The sequence below is a fragment of the Arvicola amphibius genome, chromosome 6, assembly GCF_903992535.2.
Source record: "Arvicola amphibius chromosome 6, mArvAmp1.2, whole genome shotgun sequence".
Classification (NCBI taxonomy): domain Eukaryota; kingdom Metazoa; phylum Chordata; class Mammalia; order Rodentia; family Cricetidae; genus Arvicola; species Arvicola amphibius.
In genome coordinates this window covers 17,749,491-17,770,126 of record NC_052052.2, presented here as the reverse complement: position 1 = coordinate 17,770,126, position 20,636 = coordinate 17,749,491, and the positions used below count along the sequence as shown (strand labels likewise).

The 20,636-nt window shown below is 47.2% G+C and overlaps 1 protein-coding gene across 1 annotated transcript in view; it reads left to right on the top strand.

The window, feature by feature from the left end:
- Positions 1-20,448, top strand: part of Rhce (Rh blood group CcEe antigens) — a 32,196-nt gene extending 11,748 nt beyond the window's left edge. Inside the window, exons 3-7 of the mRNA XM_038333332.1 lie at positions 1,524-1,674; positions 7,553-7,715; positions 9,686-9,852; positions 11,099-11,236; positions 20,422-20,448. Coding sequence (XP_038189260.1) covers positions 1,524-1,674; positions 7,553-7,715; positions 9,686-9,852; positions 11,099-11,236; positions 20,422-20,448 — 646 coding nt within the window. The remainder of the gene's footprint in view (positions 1-1,523; positions 1,675-7,552; positions 7,716-9,685; positions 9,853-11,098; positions 11,237-20,421) is intronic.
- Positions 20,449-20,636: the final 188 nt, after the last annotated feature.

Sequence of the window (20,636 nt, the reverse complement as noted above, 5' to 3'; positions counted from 1 at the left end):
ACTGAGCCACCTCTTCAGCCCCAACGGCTGTACTTTTAATTGTATACTCTGAGTGGTTCTAGATGATTCGCCCTAGAAGGTCCTGGCAATACCCAGCTTCCTTGTTGCATCTGCCATGTGTTCATGAATTCTGCTTCCTGTGCCCCCAGGTGTTGTTACACGAAGTCACAGAGGCACAGAGTGTGTTCCAGGTCCCACTGTCAGGACGTGGCTGCGTCAAGCCTTTTAACCACCTTATTTCAGGGTCTTGCTGTCACTTGTCCCAAGTCTGAGATCTCATGACTGGCCTAATTTTTGAATTGAGTGGGTCAATGCACTGAACACTTGCCTGTCGAGCATAGCCTGTCTAGACAGTGACACATCAGGTTCCCCAATATACTGTCCTTCCTGGTCCACGTCCCCATGTCCTGCTCTTACTGTCCCTTCACATCCTTGAGCTTCAGGAACAGCAGCAATGCAGACCAGGGAGGCTGCATCCCTTAGATCTAGGGACGCGATGTTAGATCTAGGCCAGCTGGGCTTGAACCGCATCTTTGTTAGCAGGAAGTAGTAGTGGCCACCCTTCTGGTTTCATGTCCTCTTGTACACAATGGGTGGGCGGGGACACACAACATTGTGGTAACCTAGTACCACCCTGATGGAGGACTGACCTTTAACCTCAGGCAATTCACCAGCCTCATCCCAACACAGCTGGGATAATCCCTAGGGAGATGAAGTTTCAGGGGAAGAGGGGAGGCCCAGCTCAGTGCCACTTCCCCCTCCCCCAGGAAGCCCTCCATGATAAGTCCAGTTGGCACAGTTAACCCAGGAAACCCTATATCTCTCCAGGCAGACCAGAAGCACTTTGAAGATTAAAAAGTGGTTTTCTCTGCCCGAATCCCCACATTGAGCCTGCACACTTGTCCAGGGGAGGAAAGATTTGACAGTCTTCATGATGCCTGCCTCTATTCATGAATTCCCTCTTCACGTGCCTACCAGTCTTTGTGTTATATAGATACACGTATACAAAGACTTCCTTCTAACCCCTGCCCCAGCTCGGGCAAACAAACGTGGTCATTCTTATTTTCCAGGTGGATGCTTTATGGGATTAAGTAGCTGCTTGGGTGGTAGAGCTGGGATGGGAAGCCAAGCTTATTCTACTTCCAAACTGCCAAACCCAGGCTCCACACATCCAGGAGAGAAAAAGAGGACCGTGGCGGGCCAGCGGGTGCACAGCGCCCTCTATGGAACATCTGAGAGCGGCGACAGCAGAAAGGAAGTGTGGGGTTGGGAGTAGAACTCAGACAGCAGCGGTGTCCCTGGGGAAGAGGCAGCCACTTTAAATCACGGTGACATTGATAGAAGAGGCTCGGCGCCTCTGAGCATGCCTGTACCACTGGAGTGTGCAAAGACCTCAGGTGCCATCCTGGTGAGGGACAGGACAAGAGAGCCCTGTGCTGTTGCAGAAACCCTCGTGCGCGCGTGCGCGTGTGACCTGCTGAATGAGAGGTACTCTTCCTCACAGGGTCTTTCTCCTCCCTCAGCATCCGGACGGCTACCATGAGCACAATACCTGTGCTCATCTCAGCGGGCGCTGTCCTTGGAAAGGCCAACTTGGTGCAGCTGGCTGTGATGGTGCTGATGGAAGCTGCAGCCTTCAGAGCCGTCAGGCTTGTTGACAAGAAGGTCTTCCACGTGAGTCCCAGGGCTGTGAAGGGACTTGGGAGAGCATAAGGGGTAGGATGCTGCCCCACCTTGATGAAGTTTTGGAGTTTTGAAAATAAAGCTAGACCCCGAGTGGAGCTGAAAGTGCTTAGACGCCACTGAAGGTTAAACACCGCGCGTGGAGGCCTCGAGCGGTGCGAGATTACTATGGGATGCGTACGTAAGATGAATTCCCAGAGCGTATTAGCCACAAAGTGTGTTGTATTTTTCATATATGGTATCTATTAGAGTGGCTTACAGGCTAGTCCAATTATTCCAACAATGACTGTCTCCTGCTAGAAAGCCCAAGGGTCTAGTAGTTTTCCAGCCCCTGAGGCTGATGTTTCACTGGCCTCCAGTATACACTGGGATCCTAAAGAGGTAGGCTCTAATGACGGTGAAGGAATGGACTTGCCAGGGAGACTGAGAGCAAGGGACTGAGAGCTTCCTTCTCCCTTGTCCTTTATAGAGGCTACCATCAGGAGTGGCCTCGATTTAAGACGGATCTTCCCACCTCAAAAGATTGGGACTTAAAGTAGGTCTTCCTACTTCAAATGATTTTTTTTTTCTTTTTGGCTCTTTGAAATCTTTACTCTTGAGGGACCTGCCACCCAGCTCCCAAATAAAACACGCAGACAGAGGCTTATTCTTATTTATGGATGCCTGACCTTAGTTTGACTTGTTTCAAGCCAGCTTTTCTTATCTTATGCCAGCTACCTTTTGCCTCTGGGCTTCTTTTCTTACTTTCACACTTACTCTCTGGCTGGCTGGATGATTGGCCCTTAGTGTCCTCCTCACCTCTCCTTGTTCCCTCTGTGCCTTCCTCTGAGTTCTCCTATTTATCCTGTCTGCCAGCCCCGCCTATCCTTCTCTTGCCTTCCTATTGGCTGTTCAGCTCTTTATTAGACCAATCAGGTGTTTTAGACAGATACAGTAACACAGCTTCACAGAGTTAAACAAATGAAGCATAAACAAAAGCGACACACCTGAAAATAATATTCTACAACACGATTCAGTCAAGAGAAACTGCGCACAGGAGTAGCTAGCCTCTTGGGTTTCAGTTAATTCCATATGTAGTCAAATAAACAACCAAGATTAGCCATTGCATAGTGTCATCATGGCTGTGACCAGCAAGTTCCACGGTAAGTGAACTCAGGAAGTGAAGCAGAGGCCATGGAAGGCTGCTCCTTACTGGCTTGTTCATCTTTCTTTTCTCTATGTAACAGTCCTGGCTGTTCTGGAACTCACTCTGTAAACCAGAGCTCTACCTGCCTCTGCCTCTCATGTGCTGGGATTAAAGGCTGTGTCACCACTGCCTGGCCACTTTGCTTTCTTATATAGCCTAGGGCCACCTGTCCAGATGTGGCACAACCCACTGTGAGCTGACCCTCCCCATCAATTCATGTTACCTGTACCTCCCTATTCACATCTTGACTCCCCCCAACATGGTCCCTTTATACTGCTTTGGCTTCTACAGTTACTCCATGCTGTATACACAGACCTAAAGCTTTGAATCTAGGAATGAAAAATAATACACCATGGTTCTTGCCAATAATTCAAAGACATAAAATATAGCAAAGGGAGATAGGGAATACTACAAAATTCTATTGACTAGCTTTAAATTTTTATTGATTACCCAGAGCAGACTGATATGATATTGTTATTTGTTGCTCAAATCCACAATTCTTTATTCATTGAATCGGCATATTTTTGTCTAGATAGTAACATATTATTAAAAAGATAGAGGAAAGAAGAAGAAAAAATAAAAAAATAAAAAAATAAAAAGATAGAGGAACATAAAAATTATATATCAAATAAAAAAATTCTGAGTGACCCTTCTTTAAAAGAGTTGATGTTGGAAATGTACATTTGTCTGTTTGTCTGCTTTTCAAGACAGGTTTTCTCTATGTAGCCTTGGCTGTCCTAGAACTCGCTCTGTAGACCAGGCTTATTACTAACTAGCTCTTACATTTTATTTTTATTTTTTTTAAATATTTATTTATTATGTATACAGCATTTCTTCCATGTATGTCTGCAGGCCAGAAAAGGGCACCAGACCCCATTACAGATGGTTGTGAGCCACCATATGGTTGCTGGGAATTGAACTCAGGGCCTTTGGAAGAGCAGGCAATGCTCTTAACCTCTGAGCCATCTCTCCAGCCCTAGCTCTTACATTTTAAAACAACTCATATTTCTCATGTACCCTCTGCCATGTGGTGGTAACTTTATTACCACAGCATGTTCATCTCCTTCTCCCTGTTGTTATTCTATTTACTCTAGATTCACACTGGAATGCCAAAATATAGTTTGTTTTTTGTCTCCTCTTTATTCTTTTGACTTCTGGGGGGACCCAGCTCCCAGTTCCCAAATTAATACACGTGGAGTCTTATTATTACTATTAAATGTCTGGCCTTGGCATATTTCTAGCCAGTTTTTCTTAACTTACATTCTCCCATCTTCCTTTGCCTCTGGGCTGTTACCTTTTCTTATTTCTGTGCTGCTTATTTTCCCTCTTACCCCATGGCTGGCTGTGTAGCTGGACGACCCCTGATGTAATCCTTCCTTGTCCTTGTGCTCCTTGATCGTGTCCTCCTTCTTTTTCATCCTCTCTGCCTGCTAGCCCCACCTATCCTTTCTCCTGCCTGCTGACCCGCCATTCAGTGATTTATTAGACCATCAGGTGTTTTAGACAAAGAATCACAGCTTCACAGAGTTAAACAAATGCAGCATAAATAAAAGCAACACATCTTTACATCGTTAAACAAATGTTCCAAGAGCATAAGCAACTGTAACACACCTTAAAATAATATTCTACAACAGCCCCATCTGGGTCTGGTTTGCAAGTCCTCCAAATCCACTCTTCTTCCCCATCCTTAGTTTGGTTTTTCAGCCTAACTTTGTCCTGTCCAGCTATTGGCCAATTGGCTTCTTTATTGGATCAATCACAACGACATATATTCACACAATGTAAAGGAATATTCCACAGCAGGAAGGTGAGGACAAAAGGATCAGCAGTTCAAGGTCATCTGTGACTATATAGTAAGTTTGAGGTTAACCTCAGCTACGAAGACCAAGTCTCAAAAAAACAGCAAGCGGGCTGGAGAGATGGTTCAGAGGTTAAGAGCATTGCCTGCTCTTCCAAAGGTCCTGAGTTCAATTCCCAGCAACCACATGGTAGCTCACAACCATCTGTAATGGGGTCTGGTGCCCTCTTCTGGCCTGCAGGCATACACACAGACAGAATATTGTATACATAATAAATAAATATTTATAAAAAACAGCAAGCAAAATAAACAGCAAACAAATAACAACAACAAAGAACAGGGCTAGGGAGATAGCTCCATGAATAAAGACACTTGTTGTTAAAAACAACAACAACAAACCTGATGGCCTGAGTTTAGTCCCTGGAACCTAAATAAAAAGCCAGATGCTGGGAGGGCTGGCGAGATGGCTCATCCTTTGAGAGCCCTGACTACTCTTCCAGAGGACCCAGGTTCGATTCCCAGCACCCACATGGCAGCTCACAACTGCCTGTAACTCCAGTTCCAGGGGATCTGACACCTTTTTCTGACCTCTTAGGGTGCTCATGTACAAACACAGATAAACACACATATACATAAATTAAGAAAAAGACTACATTTTCTTTTTTTTTTTGTTGTTGTTGTTTTTTGGAAATAGGGTCTCTGTAGATCAGGCTGGCCTCGAACTCACTGAGATCCACCTGCCTCTGCTTCCTGACTGCTGGGATCAAAGTCATGTGCCAACACTGCCTGGCCACCCGATTTATTCTTGAGTGATATCTATAACCTTCTCTTTTTGCTTTTTACTTTTTAATTTTTTTGCTTTTGTTTTTCTTAAACCTATATAAGACTAGGTGTAAGGGTCTAAGAGTCTCGCTCTGAAAGAACAAATGTTCTTAACTGATGGGCACTCTCTCAGCCCCAATGGGTTTCATTCATTCATTTATTTATTTTTGAGGCAGGGTTTCATAGGTAGCTCTGGCTGTGCTAGAACTCACAGAGCTCTGCCTGCTTCTGCCTCCTGAGTGCTGGGATGACAGACAGGTCCCCACACCCAGGGCTCTGTGCAGGCCGCACAAGCTCTTAGCTGAATTAACAATAGATGATCTCCAGTTTTAGGTCTATCCGAGACAGGGTCTTCGTTCTGTAGCCCAGGATGGCCCTGCACTCACAGCATCCTCTTGCCTTAGCCTTCTGTGTGCTGAAGTATGGGCATGTCCTCTATCTGGTCCTCAGGAGGAAGCTGTGTAGGCGTGCATCTTCATGAGTGGGTGAGGGCTCTTTAGCAGCATCTGCCCATTGAGAAGGATTTACCTATCGTGTGCCAGGCACTCTCATGACCATGGGAAAATACAACTGTAGGGAAATTTCTGCTGCGGAAGGAACCATTATCAATTAAAAAAAAATGAAATGGACAAAAGATGTGTCCTGTTCGGCCATGAGAAAAATAAAGCAAAGGAGGGTGGTGCCGAGATGTGAGGGGGTGGGTAAGATACCAGACAGACCGGTAGGAGAGCATCACCAAGCAATTTTGAGGCCAGACCTGGAGGGCGTCTGGCAACAGTGGCCAGCCCTGGCCAGGTGTTTGGTAGATTGCATCTGTCCCAAGGCCCTTGTGTGTCTTGTCCAGACTCCTTACACATCTTGCCCTCGGTGATAATAGAAAGCCTGTTGCTTACCCCCTCAGGCTGACCACTTCCTCCTCCCTGCCCATCCCCCTCTGCCCAGGGAAACAGTATTGCAGACTGTTGAAGGGGCCTGAAGCCCTTTCTCAAGGGCTGGAGGGCTGAGAGTGGAGGGTGGGGAGGGAAGAGGGGTTAGGCTGGAGAAAGAGCGCACCACACAGGGTCTTCCTGCTGGTCGTGGAAAGGATAGTCACTCTGAGTCAGGAGGAAGCCAGCGGAGGATTCTGAGCCTGGAAGTGGAGTGGCAGGGTCTACAGCTGTTAGGAGAATATTCAATAGGGACAAGGGTAGGAACAGGAAATCCAGCTAGGAGGTTATTTTAGAAATCTGGGAGCTGGGCGGTGGTGGCGCACGCCTTTAATACCTTTAATCTGGGAGGCAGAGGCAGGCGGATCTCTGAGTTCAAGGCCAGCCTGGTCTACAAGAGCTAGTTCCAGGACAGGCTCTAGAAACTACAGGGAAACCCTGTCTCGAAAAACCAAAAAAAAAAAAAAAAAATCTGGGGTAACAGCTGGGCTGGTGGTGGCACATGACTTGAATCCCAGCACGCCCGGAGGCAGAGGCAGGTGGATCTCTGTGAGTTCAAGGCCAGACTGGTCTACAAGAGCTAGTTTCAGGTCAGGCTCCAAAGCTACAGAGAGAAACCTTGTTTTGGAAAAAAAAAAAAAAGAAAAAAGAAAAAAAAAAAAAGAAAAAAAGAAAGAGAGAGGGGGAGAGAGAGAGAGAGGGAGGGAGGGAGGGAGGGAGAGAGAGAGAGAGAGAGAGAGAGAGAGAGAAATCTGGGGTATCTGTGAAGGTGACTTTGGTCAAGGCAGCATCAGTGGGGAGTAGGTAAAGAGCTGATCAATTCTGAGAGTTTTTAGAAGACCCTGAAGACAGCCTTTACCCTAAATCCACTAAGAATGAAGCTTAAAGCATATTAAATTTGCTATGCATGGTTAGCATGAACCACGAGTCTACCTGGCTGTAGTGTGGTGTTCCGAGACCACTCGTCACTCGTCACCATGGGAAGGCCAGCTGGGTGGGTTGTATAAGCTCTGAATACCAGGTCAAAGTTCAAGTCATACCTCCCACAGAAAGCACAGGACTTTCTCAGAGGGGCGGCATGGCTGACCTCTTTATGTAGGCCTGGGACACTTACCAGACCACTGTGCTCTGTTGCAGATGGAAGACCACATAATCGCCATGCACGGGCATGTATTTGGGGCCTATTTCGGACTGCTTGTGGCCTGGTGCCTCTCCAGGTCCCTGCCCAGGGGAGTGGGCGAGAAAGCCCAGACAGAGAAGGCTCAGATGGCCACAAGCTCCAGTCTGTTTGCCATGCTGGGTAAGGATGAGAGAGATGGGTAGTCTCCTGTCTGAACAGTTGGGAACAAATCCTGCTGACAAATCTTTCTGACCCTGAGTATCCTGGTCCTGTCCATAAAGGCCCTTTGTTTCTAGTAACATTGTTGAGTTTATATAGCTTTATATATAGTCTGTAGACTATATATATAATAATAATGTTATATATAAACTATATTGCTATATGTGTGAACCATGTTGTTGTATATATAACTATATATCAACTATAAAACATATTTAAACACCATATAGTTTTTATATAATGTTATTGAGTTTATGTAGCTTTGGAGTAAGCCTCTCCTTTTAGGGACTTCTCTTCAATAATATTTTGTGGACCCAGGCAATGGTGGCACAAGCCTTTAATCCTAGCACTCAGAGGCAGAGGCAGTTGAACCTCCTTTTTGAGGCAAGTCTGGTCTACAGAATGAGTTCCAGGACAGCCAGGACTGTTACATAGAGACATCCTGTCTCAAAAAATCAAAATAATAAAATAATTCAGTGGAGACTTGGGTGTGGTGGTATTAACACCCCCCCCCATGGGGAAGTTCAGCCAATCACATTCTGTTTAGGGTGTGTCCCCCTGGGGCCAAGTAAAACAGATAAAAGATCCAGGTGCACTAGCCTCGGTCTCTCTTTGTTCCCTGCCCTCCTGGTTCTCTGGAACCCTGGTTGTGTAAGTTCCCTTTTTTTCCGTTTTATTAAAGCTGAATCTATTATATTAAGCTGGTCTGGTTAATTCTAACTACCGATCGACCATGCCCCTTCACCCCCTCCCCACTATAGTACTTGGGAAGCAGAGACAGGAGGATTGAAAGTTCAGAGAGGCTCTTTACATTAAACTACATTTATTTATTTATTTTGTGTGCATTGGTGCCTTACCATGGAACTGGAATTACAGATAGTTGTGAGCTGCCATGTGGGTGCTGGGAATTGAACCAGGGTCCTCTGGCAGAGCTCTTAACCACTGAGTCACCTCTCTGGCCCCTATATTAGACTTTAAATGAGTTTATCTGATTTTTGTCTCTAACAGCAAGGAAGCATGTGGGAAAGTAAACACTGTGACTAAAAGCAAGAATTAAGATAAAGGAATGGAATGTAGGGAGGAACTGGAGAGGTGAATCAGTGGTTAGAGTACTGGTTGCTCTTGCAGGGAACCTGGGTTCTGCTCCCTGCACATACATGGTGGTTCTCTGGTTCTGATGATCCTATGTTTCTGAAGGCATCAGGCTTGCAAGTGTACACATACATATATGTAGGCAAAACATATATATACATAAAATACACATAAAATAATTTTTAAAAGATAGTACTTTTTTAAAATATAGGGAGTAGGCCAAGCAGTGGTGGTGCATGCCTCTAATCTCAGCACTCAGGAGGTAGAGGTAGGTGGGTCTCTGTGAGTTCGAGGCCAGCCTGGTTGGTCTACAGAGTGAGTTCTAGGATAACCAGGACTACACAGAGAAACCCTGCCTTGAAAAAATTAATTATTTTTTAGATTTGTGTATGACTGTTTTGCCTGTATACATGTTTGTGTACTATGTGTATGCCTTTTGGATCCCCTAGAACTGGGTTTACACATAGTTGTGAGCCACCATGGGTGTTGGGATCCAACCCAGGTCCATTGCAAGAGTAGCCAGTGCTCTAACCACTGGGCCATCTCTCCAGCCTCGGCTTTGCATTTTAAAAGGAAGCATTTGGCCATCGAAGAGCAGAGTGAGGCCTGGCATTTGTAGAGATCTGAACACTCTGGGCCTTATATTCCTCGTCTGGAAAATGTGTTGTCTGCTTCCTACCAAACAGACTTCAGACAGGAGAGGGGAGAGGTGACTGTTAAAACATCACTGGAAGGTGACCAGGCTCGCTTGCTAGCTCCAGGCCTTTCCTCTAATGTCCGGGAAGAGAGTGGTTTCTGAAACCGAGCTCTTCTAGATAATGGCCTTCTCTGCCCTCCAGGCACCCTCCTCTTGTGGATCTTCTGGCCCAGTTTCAACTCTGCTCTGCTGGAATATCCAAATGAGAAGAAGACCGCTGTGCTCAACACCTACTATGCCCTTGCCGTCAGCGCAGTGACAGCCACCTCCATGTCAGCCCTGAGCCACCCCCAGGGGAAGATCAACATGGTGAGGAGGAGGCTCCCTCCTGGGCAACATGTGTCTCTCTGTGCCTAACACACGTGTTGATGGCTCTCCCACAGGGCCAGGCTCTGGATGGGTGGGGGAGCTCCTGTGATAGGCTTGTCTGCCATGTAGAAATACCAGGATACCAGAGACTGGGGGCTGGTGTGTGTGTTTGCGTGTGCGTGTGTGCATGTGTGTTTAAATCATTGTTACTATCACACAGACCTGACTGTAGACCCCATTTCTGCTAGTTGTTGAAGCCAATACACCATGAGCAAGAGCCAGCAGAACAAACTGGGATAAAACTAGTTAACTTTTCCTTCCTTCAAGAAATTTTGCCAGGTGGTGGCGCACACCATTAATCCCAGCATTTGGGAGCTAGAGGCAAGCAGATCTCTGTGTTTGAGGCCAGCCTGGTCTACAGAGCTAGTTCCAGGACAGGCTCCAAACCTACACAGAGAAACCCTATCTATAAAAACCACAAAACAAAACAATAAATAAACAACAAAACGGAAACATGTTTTAAGAATTCAATTTTTGCCGGGCGGTGGTGGCGCACGCCTTTAATCCCAGCACTCGGGAGGCAGAGGCAGGCGGATCTCTGTGAGTTCGAGACCAGCCTGGTCTACAAGAGCTAGTTCCAGGACAGGCTCCAAAGCCACAGAGAAACCCTGTCTCGAAAAACCAAAAAAAAAAAAAAAAAAAAAAAAAAAAAATCTTTGGCCGGGCGGTGGTGGCGCACGCCTTTAATCCCAGCACTTGGGAGGCAGAGGCAGGCGGATCTCTGTGAGTTCGAGGCCAGCCTGGTCTACAAGAGCTAGTTCCAGGACAGGCTCTAAAAAAGCTGCAGAGAAACCCTGTCTCGAAAAAACCAAAAAAAAAAAAAAAAAAAAAAAAAAGAATTCAATTTTTATAATACCACTAGTTAGCTCAAGACTTTGAGTCTTTTTTTTTTTGAGGGGGGGCAGGGGTTGAGACAGCACTGTTAAGTGCTTAACTCTGTTAAGTGCTGAAGGGTGTGTAGTAAGGAGTGGCTAGGATGCCCAGTCAGAAGGGCTACTCCCTGAGCTTGAGGGAGCCTATGGGTGAGCATTACCTGGCCAATGGACAGGAAGGAATGGCTTCATGATCTGTGAGCCAGGGAGGCCATTAGGAGGTGGCCTGCTGAAGGCTAATGTGTTGAAAGACTGTGGGCAAGAGAGCCCTCTCTGAGGCTTACTTTACCTACCTACAAGCTGTTGCTTTGCAGGTTCACATTCACAATGCAGTGCTGGCAGGAGGCGTGGCTGTGGGTGCCCCATGTTTCCTGATCACTTCTCCCTGGATTGCCATGGTGCTGGGCCTCACAGCAGGGTTGATCTCCATTGGGGGAGCCAAGTGCCTGCCGGTAAGGAAGTGGGACTTTATCACTGTGAAGAGACGCCATGACTGCAGGGCCTCTTATAAAGGAAGCATTTAATTAGGGTGGCTCAGTCAGTTTTCAGAGGTTCGGTCCATTCTAACCATGGAGGGGAGCAGGCTGGCACACAGGCAGACATGGTGCTGGAGGGGCAGCTGAGAGTCCTACATGGTGCAGGCAACACTGGGTGGTATCCTGAGTTTGGGAAACCTCAAAGCCCCGCCCCCCCCCACAGTGGCACACTTCCTCCAACAAAGCCACACCTCCCAATAGTGCCACTCCCTTTGGGGGCCATTTTCTTTCAAACCACCATAACTACTAACCTCTACTTTGCCTCAGACCAGTAGTATCTGGGTCATTGGGTGGGTCATATGGGCGCATGAGGCAGGTTGTGACACTTTCCTAAGTCAGGTACAAAGCCCAGATACGTTAATGACTAAGCTAGGTAGGACATTCAGGGAAGACACCTGTGTCAATGCAGGTTCGAAGTCGCCTCTTTTCTCAGATAAAACTTTATCTGACGGGGCTGGAGAGATGGCTCAGAGGTTAAGAGCACTGCCTGCTCTTCCAAAGGTCCTGAGTTCAATTCCCAGCAACCACATGGTGGCTCACAACCATCTGTAATGGGGTCTGGTGCCCTCTTCTGGTGTGCAGGCATACACACAGACAGGATATTGTATACATACATATAAATACATAAATAAATAAATAAATAAATAAATAAATAAAAACTTTATCTGACAAGCAGAGCAGGTCCGGGGGCATTTCTGTCCATCATTTTAATCTTTAAAAAAAATTAAATGGCATTTATTTGTTTGTTTGTTTATTGTGCGTATAGTAGAAGTCAGAGGACAACTCGAGTAAATCTGTTCTCCACTCCTACTATATGGATCCTGGGGATTGACTCAGATCGTCAGGCTTGGCAGCAAGTCCCTTTCCCACTGAGCCCTCTCCCAACCCAGGCAGCAGACTTTTGAAGGCTGAATCTGGATACTCAGCTACAACTCAAGGAAGAATTTGCCAGCAGCTGGATTTGATCCTAGCTAAGCCTCTCTGCTTTTCATCTGCAGAGGGAACACATGTCTCTTATCTCTTTTGGCTTTGAAACCCCGAGATGAAAGCAGTTGTTAGACAGCAAAGAGTGTGTTGGAAGGTGACTTGCTCCCATTGGACTCAAGCCCTATATGAGTGATTCTTTCTATCGCTGTGATAAAACAGCATGACCAAGCAACCTGGGAGAAGGGTTTATTTCATCTTCCAGGTGGTAGGGAGTCCATCATCCAGAGAAGTCAGGGCAGGAATTTGAGGCAGGAGCTGATGCGTAGGCCATGGAGGGGTACTGCTTACTGGCTTGCTCCCCATGGCTTATTTATAGAACTCAGGACCACCCAGGGGTGGCACGAACCTCAGTAAGCTGGACCCTCTCACATCGATCATCAGTCAAGCAAATGGCCTGCAAAGCTTGCCCCAAGCCAGTCTGAGGAGGGGGAGCAATTTCTCACCTGAGGTCCTCTCTTACAAAATGACACCAGCTTGTGTCAGTTGATGTAAAGCTGCCCAGCACAGCCCCTTGATGTCTTGGTGCCTCAGCTCCCTAGACTCTTTTTCTTTTACAGTCAGTTCTCTTTACCTTTGAGCCATCTCTCCAGCCCAAGATTTATTTATTTTATGTGCATTGCATTGCCGTTTTGCCTGCGTGTATATTTGTGTGAGGGTGTCAGATCCTCTGGAACTGGTGTTATAGACAGTTGTGAGCTGCTATATAGGTTCTGGGAATTGAACCCAGGTCCTCTGGAAGAGCAGCCAGTGCTCCCAACCATTGAGCCATCTCTTCAGTCCTTCCTTTGACTCTTTCACCAGGGCAGGGTGGCTCTGCTACTTTGAAGATAACTTATTTGTTTATCAATTCATTCATTCAATCATTCACCAAACATGCTTAAAAGAAAAACATAAAACAACAAAACCCCCCAAAACTTTATTTTTAAATTTTATTTGCATTGGTGTTTTGCCTGCATGTATGTGTGAGGGTGTCAGATCTTAGAAATACAGACAGTTGTGAGCTGCCACCTGGGTGCTGGGAATTGAACCCTAGTCCCCTGAAAGAACAGTCAGTGCTCTTAACTGTTAAGCCATCTCTCCAGTCACCAAATATGCTTTAACCCTTGTTCTACTTCACATGTCAATAAAAAGTAGAAGGGCCCCTAAGCTGGCCTAGGTCTGGTCAGAGTAGAGTCCAATACTTGCAGAGGGAATGACGCCTGAGATCAGCAGAAGACAGTATGTCGGATTAGCTAGGCAAATTCGGAAATGAATCCCAGACAGGGTCGGATTAGCCAGGCAAATACAGAAATGAATCCCAGACACTGTCGGTGCCTTCAAACCCTCAGTGAGAAGAGCATATGACCCAGTCAAGAAACAGAAAGATCATGGCAGAAGGTTTGTGTTCGCCAGGGCTTTGGTGAGATCAGATTGGAGAGGTGGGAAGTGCTGGGCAGAGCTCCTGGGATAACCAGGTGTCTGGATGTTCTCTCCAGAGACGGAAACTGAGGAAGCTCCCTAGGTGTCTCCTCAGGCCTAATGAGGGCAGAAGCGGAGGGACCGTGGGACAGTCTGTGCCACGTGGAGAGATGCCATCTGTCTGATTTCTCGTCTCCTGTTGTGTTGCGGATGGATGGCGTTCATGGGTGACTAGCGACATTCTTGCTCAGCATGCTGCTGGGCTGTGGAAGTTAGAAGCCAGGATGTTGCTCAACACCCTACAGCACAGAGGATGGTCCCCTAGTCCCAACATAGGATTATCAGCCTTAAATGGGAATAGAATCTGTGTCGGGCCCTTTTACTCAGAATGTGATCAGGGAAACGTCAGAAATGGTGTCTACTTTCCTTGGCGCTGTGACCAAATACTGCCAAGAAACTTAGGGGAAGGGTTTATTTGGGCCCCTGGGTTGCCGGGACACTGTCCATCATGGTGGGAAAGCATGGCCACCAGCCCCTCGCTGGCTTCAGGAGCTGGTAGCTGCTGTTTGTTCATGCTTCAGTGGACCACAAAGTTGAAAGTTTGGAAATCAAGGAGGCTTGTAACCCAAAGGTCAAACCCCCAGGAACTTACTTCCTATTATTATTGAAAAAGAGAGAAAGATGCCTTGCAACAGAGCTCACATGGAGGGTTTTTTAAATGGGGGAACGGGAATGGAAAGAGGGGGGAGTAGAGGAGGGTAGACTGGCCTCCGGGCTGGAGCAGCAGAAGAGAGGGGGGAGGAGGGAGGGACAGAGAGGGAGGGAGACAGGAGGTGGGCAAGGCCAAGTTCACTTTTAAAAGTGAACGTAGTGACTGTCCACAGGGGTGCTATTAGTGGCGGCAGCTAAGGACACATCCTGTCAGGACCCCAAGGGCAGGCCAGCACAGATGCCTGAATACAAGCACTTCCACCAGCTATCTCCTCCTAAAAGGTTCTACAATTTCCTAGAACAGGACCATCACGGGAGCGGGTGGGGCGGCAGGTTTTAACCCCAGGAGCTTGTGGGTCCTGTCACATTCCAGCTGTGTCAACATCCCTGGGAAGTTTGTCAGAATTGCAGAATCCCAGTACTCATTCTGCAGCCAGAGTCACTAAATCCTTTACATGTGAGCATGCGTGAGTGCATGTGCCTGCCAGAGGAAGGAAACCAGGCCCTGGCATCTTCTAGGCAAGCATTCTCCGATCAGTCTACATCCGCAGTCTTTCTGAGCATTTTAAAATAAAGGTTTTATTTTTATTCGTATGTGTGTTTTACCTGAATGTACGTTTGTGTACCATGTGCAGCATGCTGAAGCCAGATTCCCTAAATCTGGGATTACAGATGTTGTGAGCCGCCATGTGGGGCCTCAGAACTGAACCCCAAATTCTGAAGGACTGTTAGGAAATATTCCTAAAACAAAAAGAGCCTCTCCGCCGAGGCAAATAATCCCAATCAGACCAAATTAAAAGATATCCAAGTTTAATTGGACGTCTGCGCTTTGGGGTGGCCCAGAGTGGGGGAACAGAAAGCCAACGCGATCACCAAAGTGGAAGAGGGAAAACCACGTGTTTATTCTCTGGGAGGCAGTTTAAATAGCCTGTGGGAGCGGTCTTGACCTTTCCTGGAGAGGGGTCAAGGTTTGGTGGGCTCAGGGGAGGGGGCTTCCAAAGATGGATGCCGGGTGCTGGGATTATATTGACCTCCTCTAAAAGAGTAGCCAGTGCTCCTAACTGCTGAGTCATCTCTTCAGGCCCCTCTTCTTGGCATTTTAAATGTTTCAGGGCGTGGGGGTTTTGGAGGATGTGAATGTACCTTTAGAGCATCTTTAGGTGAGCCTCCACTCTTTGGTGGTCCTGATGTCAAGGACCTGTGTAAGAACTGGGAGGGACTATGGGTCTTATTTTTGTTGTTGTTGCTTGTTTTTCGAGACAGGATTTCTCTGTGTAACAGTCCTAGCTGTCCTAGAAATCGCTCTGTAGACCAGACTGGCCTCGAATTCAGAGATATATGCCTGCCTCTGCCTCCCAAGTGTTGGGATTAAAGGTGTGGGTGCATGCCACCACCGCCCAGCGGGTCTTACGTATAGATGTACTTATAACATCACTTTGTCCCTAGGTGTGTTTGAACCACATGCTACAGATCCAGAAGCACGGTGGGATCCATTATACCTTCGGCTTGCCGGGTCTGCTTGGAGCAATCACCTACATTCTGCTGATACATATGAACAACTACAGTATAGCCCAGTGGGTGCCTTGGCCTCTTCCCTTAACCTTCATCCAACTTGTGAGGAAATGTATCCAGAGCCAATTAATTCAGATATTTTTTTTTAATTATTACATTTAGACAGGGTAAGATAGGCATGGTGATGTAGGTCTTTATTTTATTTATTTATTTATTTTGGTTTTTCAAGACAGGGTTTTTCCATAGCTTTGTAGCCTATCCTGGAACTAGCTCTTGTAGACCAGGCTGGCCTTGAACTCATAGAGATCCGCCTGCCTCTGCCTCCCAAGTGTTGGGATTTAAGGCATGAGCTACCACTGCCCAGCTTGGTGTAGGTTTTTAATCCCAGCACTTGGGAGTCGGAGACAGGCAGATCTCTGTTAGTTACAGGCAGGCTCAGCTGGTAGTGATTTCCATCCTCAAGCACAAAAACTGGGTGTGGTGGCATTCATCAGGAGTCCCAGAATTTGGAAGGTGGAGGCAGGAGGACCAAGAGTTCAAAGTCATCTTCTACCTGGTATAGGTAGTGTGCAGCACATAATGAGATCTGAGGGGGATAAAGCTCGGTTGTTCAACACCTCTGACTGTAGGATCACACCGAAGAGCCAGTGTAGGTCAGGCTTGGGCTGACCCACGGAGTCTGGGGATTTCAATGTGCCTACCCAACTACATCCGCATAGCTCTATAAGAAAGTGTCAGGGACTTGGTGGCATGGTGGCGGGGGAAAGGACACTTGGTTTCTTCACGGCCCTTCTTGGCCGTGTCACCACTGTCATGTTTGTCCTCATACCCGCAGCCTGATTCGTGAGTGGCCTCTCTGCTTTGTCCATTCTAGGGTTACCAACCGGATGATCACAGACTTTGGGGCTCTCAGCTTTGCTCTGGCGGTGGGAATGGTGTCTGGACTCCTAACAGGTCAGTGCAGTACCAGGCTTTCCTCCACTAGAGGGTGACGTGGTACACATGTGCATGCCGGGCCCCTTCCTCAGGAACTCACCCCTTGTAAGGCAGGCTGCTCAAAGGATGAATTTTAAAATTTTATTATGTATACAGCGTTCTGCTGCATGTATGCCTGCAAGCCAGAAGAGGGCACCAGACCTCATTACAGACGGTTGTGAGCCACCATGTGGTTGTTGGGAATTGAACTCAGGACCTCTGGAAGTACAGCCAGTGCTCTTAACTGCTGAGCCATCCCTCCAGACCTTCAAGTACTGCTTTTAAAAATCAAAGAATCAGCTCAGAGTAGTGGGTCATTCCTATAACCTCAGCATTCAGGAGACTGTGGCAGGCAGTCTCCAAATTCAAGGCCAGCCTGGTCTACACAGTGAGTTCAAGGCCAGCCAGAGCTCCACACTGAGGTCCTATCACCACCCTACCCACAACAAAAGACCCAACACAAAATCCAAGAAACATATAATTTCGGAGCTAGGCCTCCAGAGCCACCTGCTGCCAATGAGGCCCAAGAAGGAGGGACCCTCCCTGGAGTTTTCAAGTGGGGAGGTGGCATCCTTGGGCTCAGGGGGAGTCACTGCACCCAGCTTTGCCTGGAAGGCCAAGGGACCCTTTCTGCCCCCAGACCTGCCACTCGTTCCCCAAGGGCATCCTTAAACTACTTTACTCAACAGACGCACATCCGATTTCACCTATGAACCAGTTACTCTGGATAACAGGGAACAGAAGAAATTCTCGAGCTCCCGGAGCAAACACTCTAGTTAGTGAGCACACTGCCCACAATTTGTGGAATTTAGCAAAGGAAGTTCCTTCCCTTGCCTCTCCTCCCATTTTTTTTCTTCACCTTTTTTGAAAAATTTATTTTTATTCTATGTATTAATGTTTTGCATGTATGTATGTCTGTGTGAGGTGCCAGACCTCCTGGAACTGGAGCTACAGTTGTGAGCTGCCATGTGAGCACGGGGAATTGAACCTGGATCCTCTTAAAAGAGCAGCCAATGCTCCTAACGTCTGAGCCATCTCTCCACATGGCTCTTTCTTTTTCTGAGACACTGCTTCTCTCAATAGCCCAGGCAGGTCTTGAACTCTCTTACTCTCCTGCCTTAGTGTCCTAAACGTTGGGAAGACAACTGTCACCATGCCTGGCTTTCTGGGGAACTTTGTGTTGTGTTTTGTTGGAGTCCAAGGAGCACAGAGGGAACGCAGCTCACACCAGTTGGCCTTCCTTTCGCTCCCTCATACCACATCAGGGAACCCAGAGGGCTGGAGAGGCGGCTCAGCAGCCAAGAGCACTGGCTACACCAGGTTTAATTCCCAGCACCGACATGGTGCTCACAGCCTCACAACCATCCCTAACTTCAGGTCCAGGGATCCAACAGCCTCTTCTGACTGCTTTGGACAGCAAGGGCTTCGCTCTCCATGGTGGCTCCTGTGCCACCTCCCTCAGCTGTCCCAGGCCCTTTGAGTCTGTCTTGGGTAAGGTGTCAGAGCCACACCCACTGGGTGTGACCTCTGTCCTGCTGGGAACTCTTGCTCTCATGGTTCCTTAGGAGACACCAATAGGATGAATGGAGCTACCAGGACCCACTGAGCTTCTCTTTGTCTGACGGAGGGGAGATTTAGTGTTTTGTTTTGTTTTTCAAGACAGGGTTTCTCTGTGTAGCCCTGGCTGTCCTGGAACTCACTCTGTAGACCAGGCTAGGCTTGAACTCAGAGATCCACTGGCCTCAGTCTATAGAGTGCTGGCATTAAAGGCGTGTACCACCACCACCCAGCTTGTTTCAGGGATCTTGAGGTAACAATGAGCTCTCTATATTAACACTTGTCATTTGTTTAAGGTTGGCTCCTAAACATCAAAATATGGAGGGCTCCCCACGCCAGCAAGTACTTTGATGATCAGGCCTTCTGGGAGGTAAGATTTTTAGGTTATTAACAGGATAGATTTATTTTATTTATTTATAGTGTGTGTGTTCACATGAGATGTGTGTTCAAGGAGATCAGAGGATAATTCATGGGAGTCCCCTTCAGGTGCCCCAAGATTAAGGATAAGGAAATGGAGGCCCATTGGAGATTAAGTCACTTGTCCAAAATGGCAGAACCCATCAAGGGCATAGAATATGTTGGGCCTCTGCTGGAGAACTGTCTCCAGACACCGAGGCAACCATGTGACCATCTCACTTATTTCCTGTAGGAAAATGGACCAGGAGCTGCCTGTGGCTCCTGAAGTCATATAAGCACCACATAAGTCATATAAACACTAGAAAAAACCAAATGGAATGCGCTATGGCTTCTGTAGTAGTGACTCCCTGCCCCTGGGGTATTACAAAAACAAAAACATGTAAAGAGCTATGTGAAGCTGGCTGTAGTGGCCCAGCCTGTGATCCCAATGGTAAGGAGGTTTAGGAAGGAGGATGGCAGGTTCAGGGACAGGGATAGCTCTGGCTACATAGCCAGACTCTGTCTCAAAATACAAAAAGGGGTTGGAATGGGGAAGAGATTTGCTGCTCTTACAGTGGATCTGACCTCTCCACACACTGCACACATGTAGTGCACAAACAGACAAACACGCACACATGAGTGTACATGAGTGGTTAAGAGCACTGGTGTTCTTCCAGAGGAGCTGGTTTTGATGATCAGAATCTACATGGCGGCTCACAACTGTTGGCAGCCATTTCTAACTCCAGTTCTAGGGATGCGACGGCCACTTATGGCCTCCGCAGGAGCCAGGCAGTGGTGGTGCACCACCTTTAACTGGGAGTCCCAGGATAGTTGGGGCAGTTACACAGAGAAATCCTGTAGACCAGGCTGGCCTCAACTCATAGAGATCCTCCTGCCTCTACCTCCTGAGTGCTGGGATTAAAGGACTGTACCATCACCACCCAAACGATTTTTTTCCCACAAGACGGCGTGGGAGGGACATGGGACACAGACACATGGACACACACACAAACGCAGAACACGGAACCGCTCTGTGACAGAATCACACACAGGATTCGAACTCGGGACCTCACGCACTCACTTGCGTGCGCCTTACACGCTGAGCCACCGCCCGGCTCGCTTCCAAACGATTTTATTTATTTATTTATTTTTTTATTTTTATTTATTTATTTTTTTTTTGGTTTTTCGAGACAGGGTTTCCCTGTAGTTTCTAGAGCCTGTCCTGAACTAGCTCTTGTAGACCAGGCTGGCCTCGAACTCAGGGAGAGATCCGCCTGCCTCTGCCTCCCGAGTGCTGGGATTAAAGGCGTGCGCCACCACCACCCGGCCAAACGATTTTTTTTAAAGAATTAAAAATTAAAAATAATTTAATCACACACACACCAAAAAACAAACAAAAAAACAGAAAGAGAAATATAGATCTAAGATCTCACCTAACTTAAGATTCTGAAAGCGACAGCTGCCTTTAATTCTGGCCTACTCTACATATTGAGTTCCAGGATAGCCAGAGCTAACACAAACTGTCTAAAAACCAACGTAATAAAATGTCTGCTTTGCCTTGACAGTTCCCTCACTTGGCTGTTGGATTTTAAGCAAAAACATCTGAGAATGAGGCTGAGCGTGGAGCTGTCCCTCTCCGTGCGTTCCATTCGTGTTGGTAACATGTGTTACAAGGAAGTCTTCCAAGTGGTGATTTAAGTTTAAACAATATGTCTGGTTTCATGACAGATACCGTCAATACTGTTGGCTGCAGACACCTCATTAAAGTTCTGGTCCATTC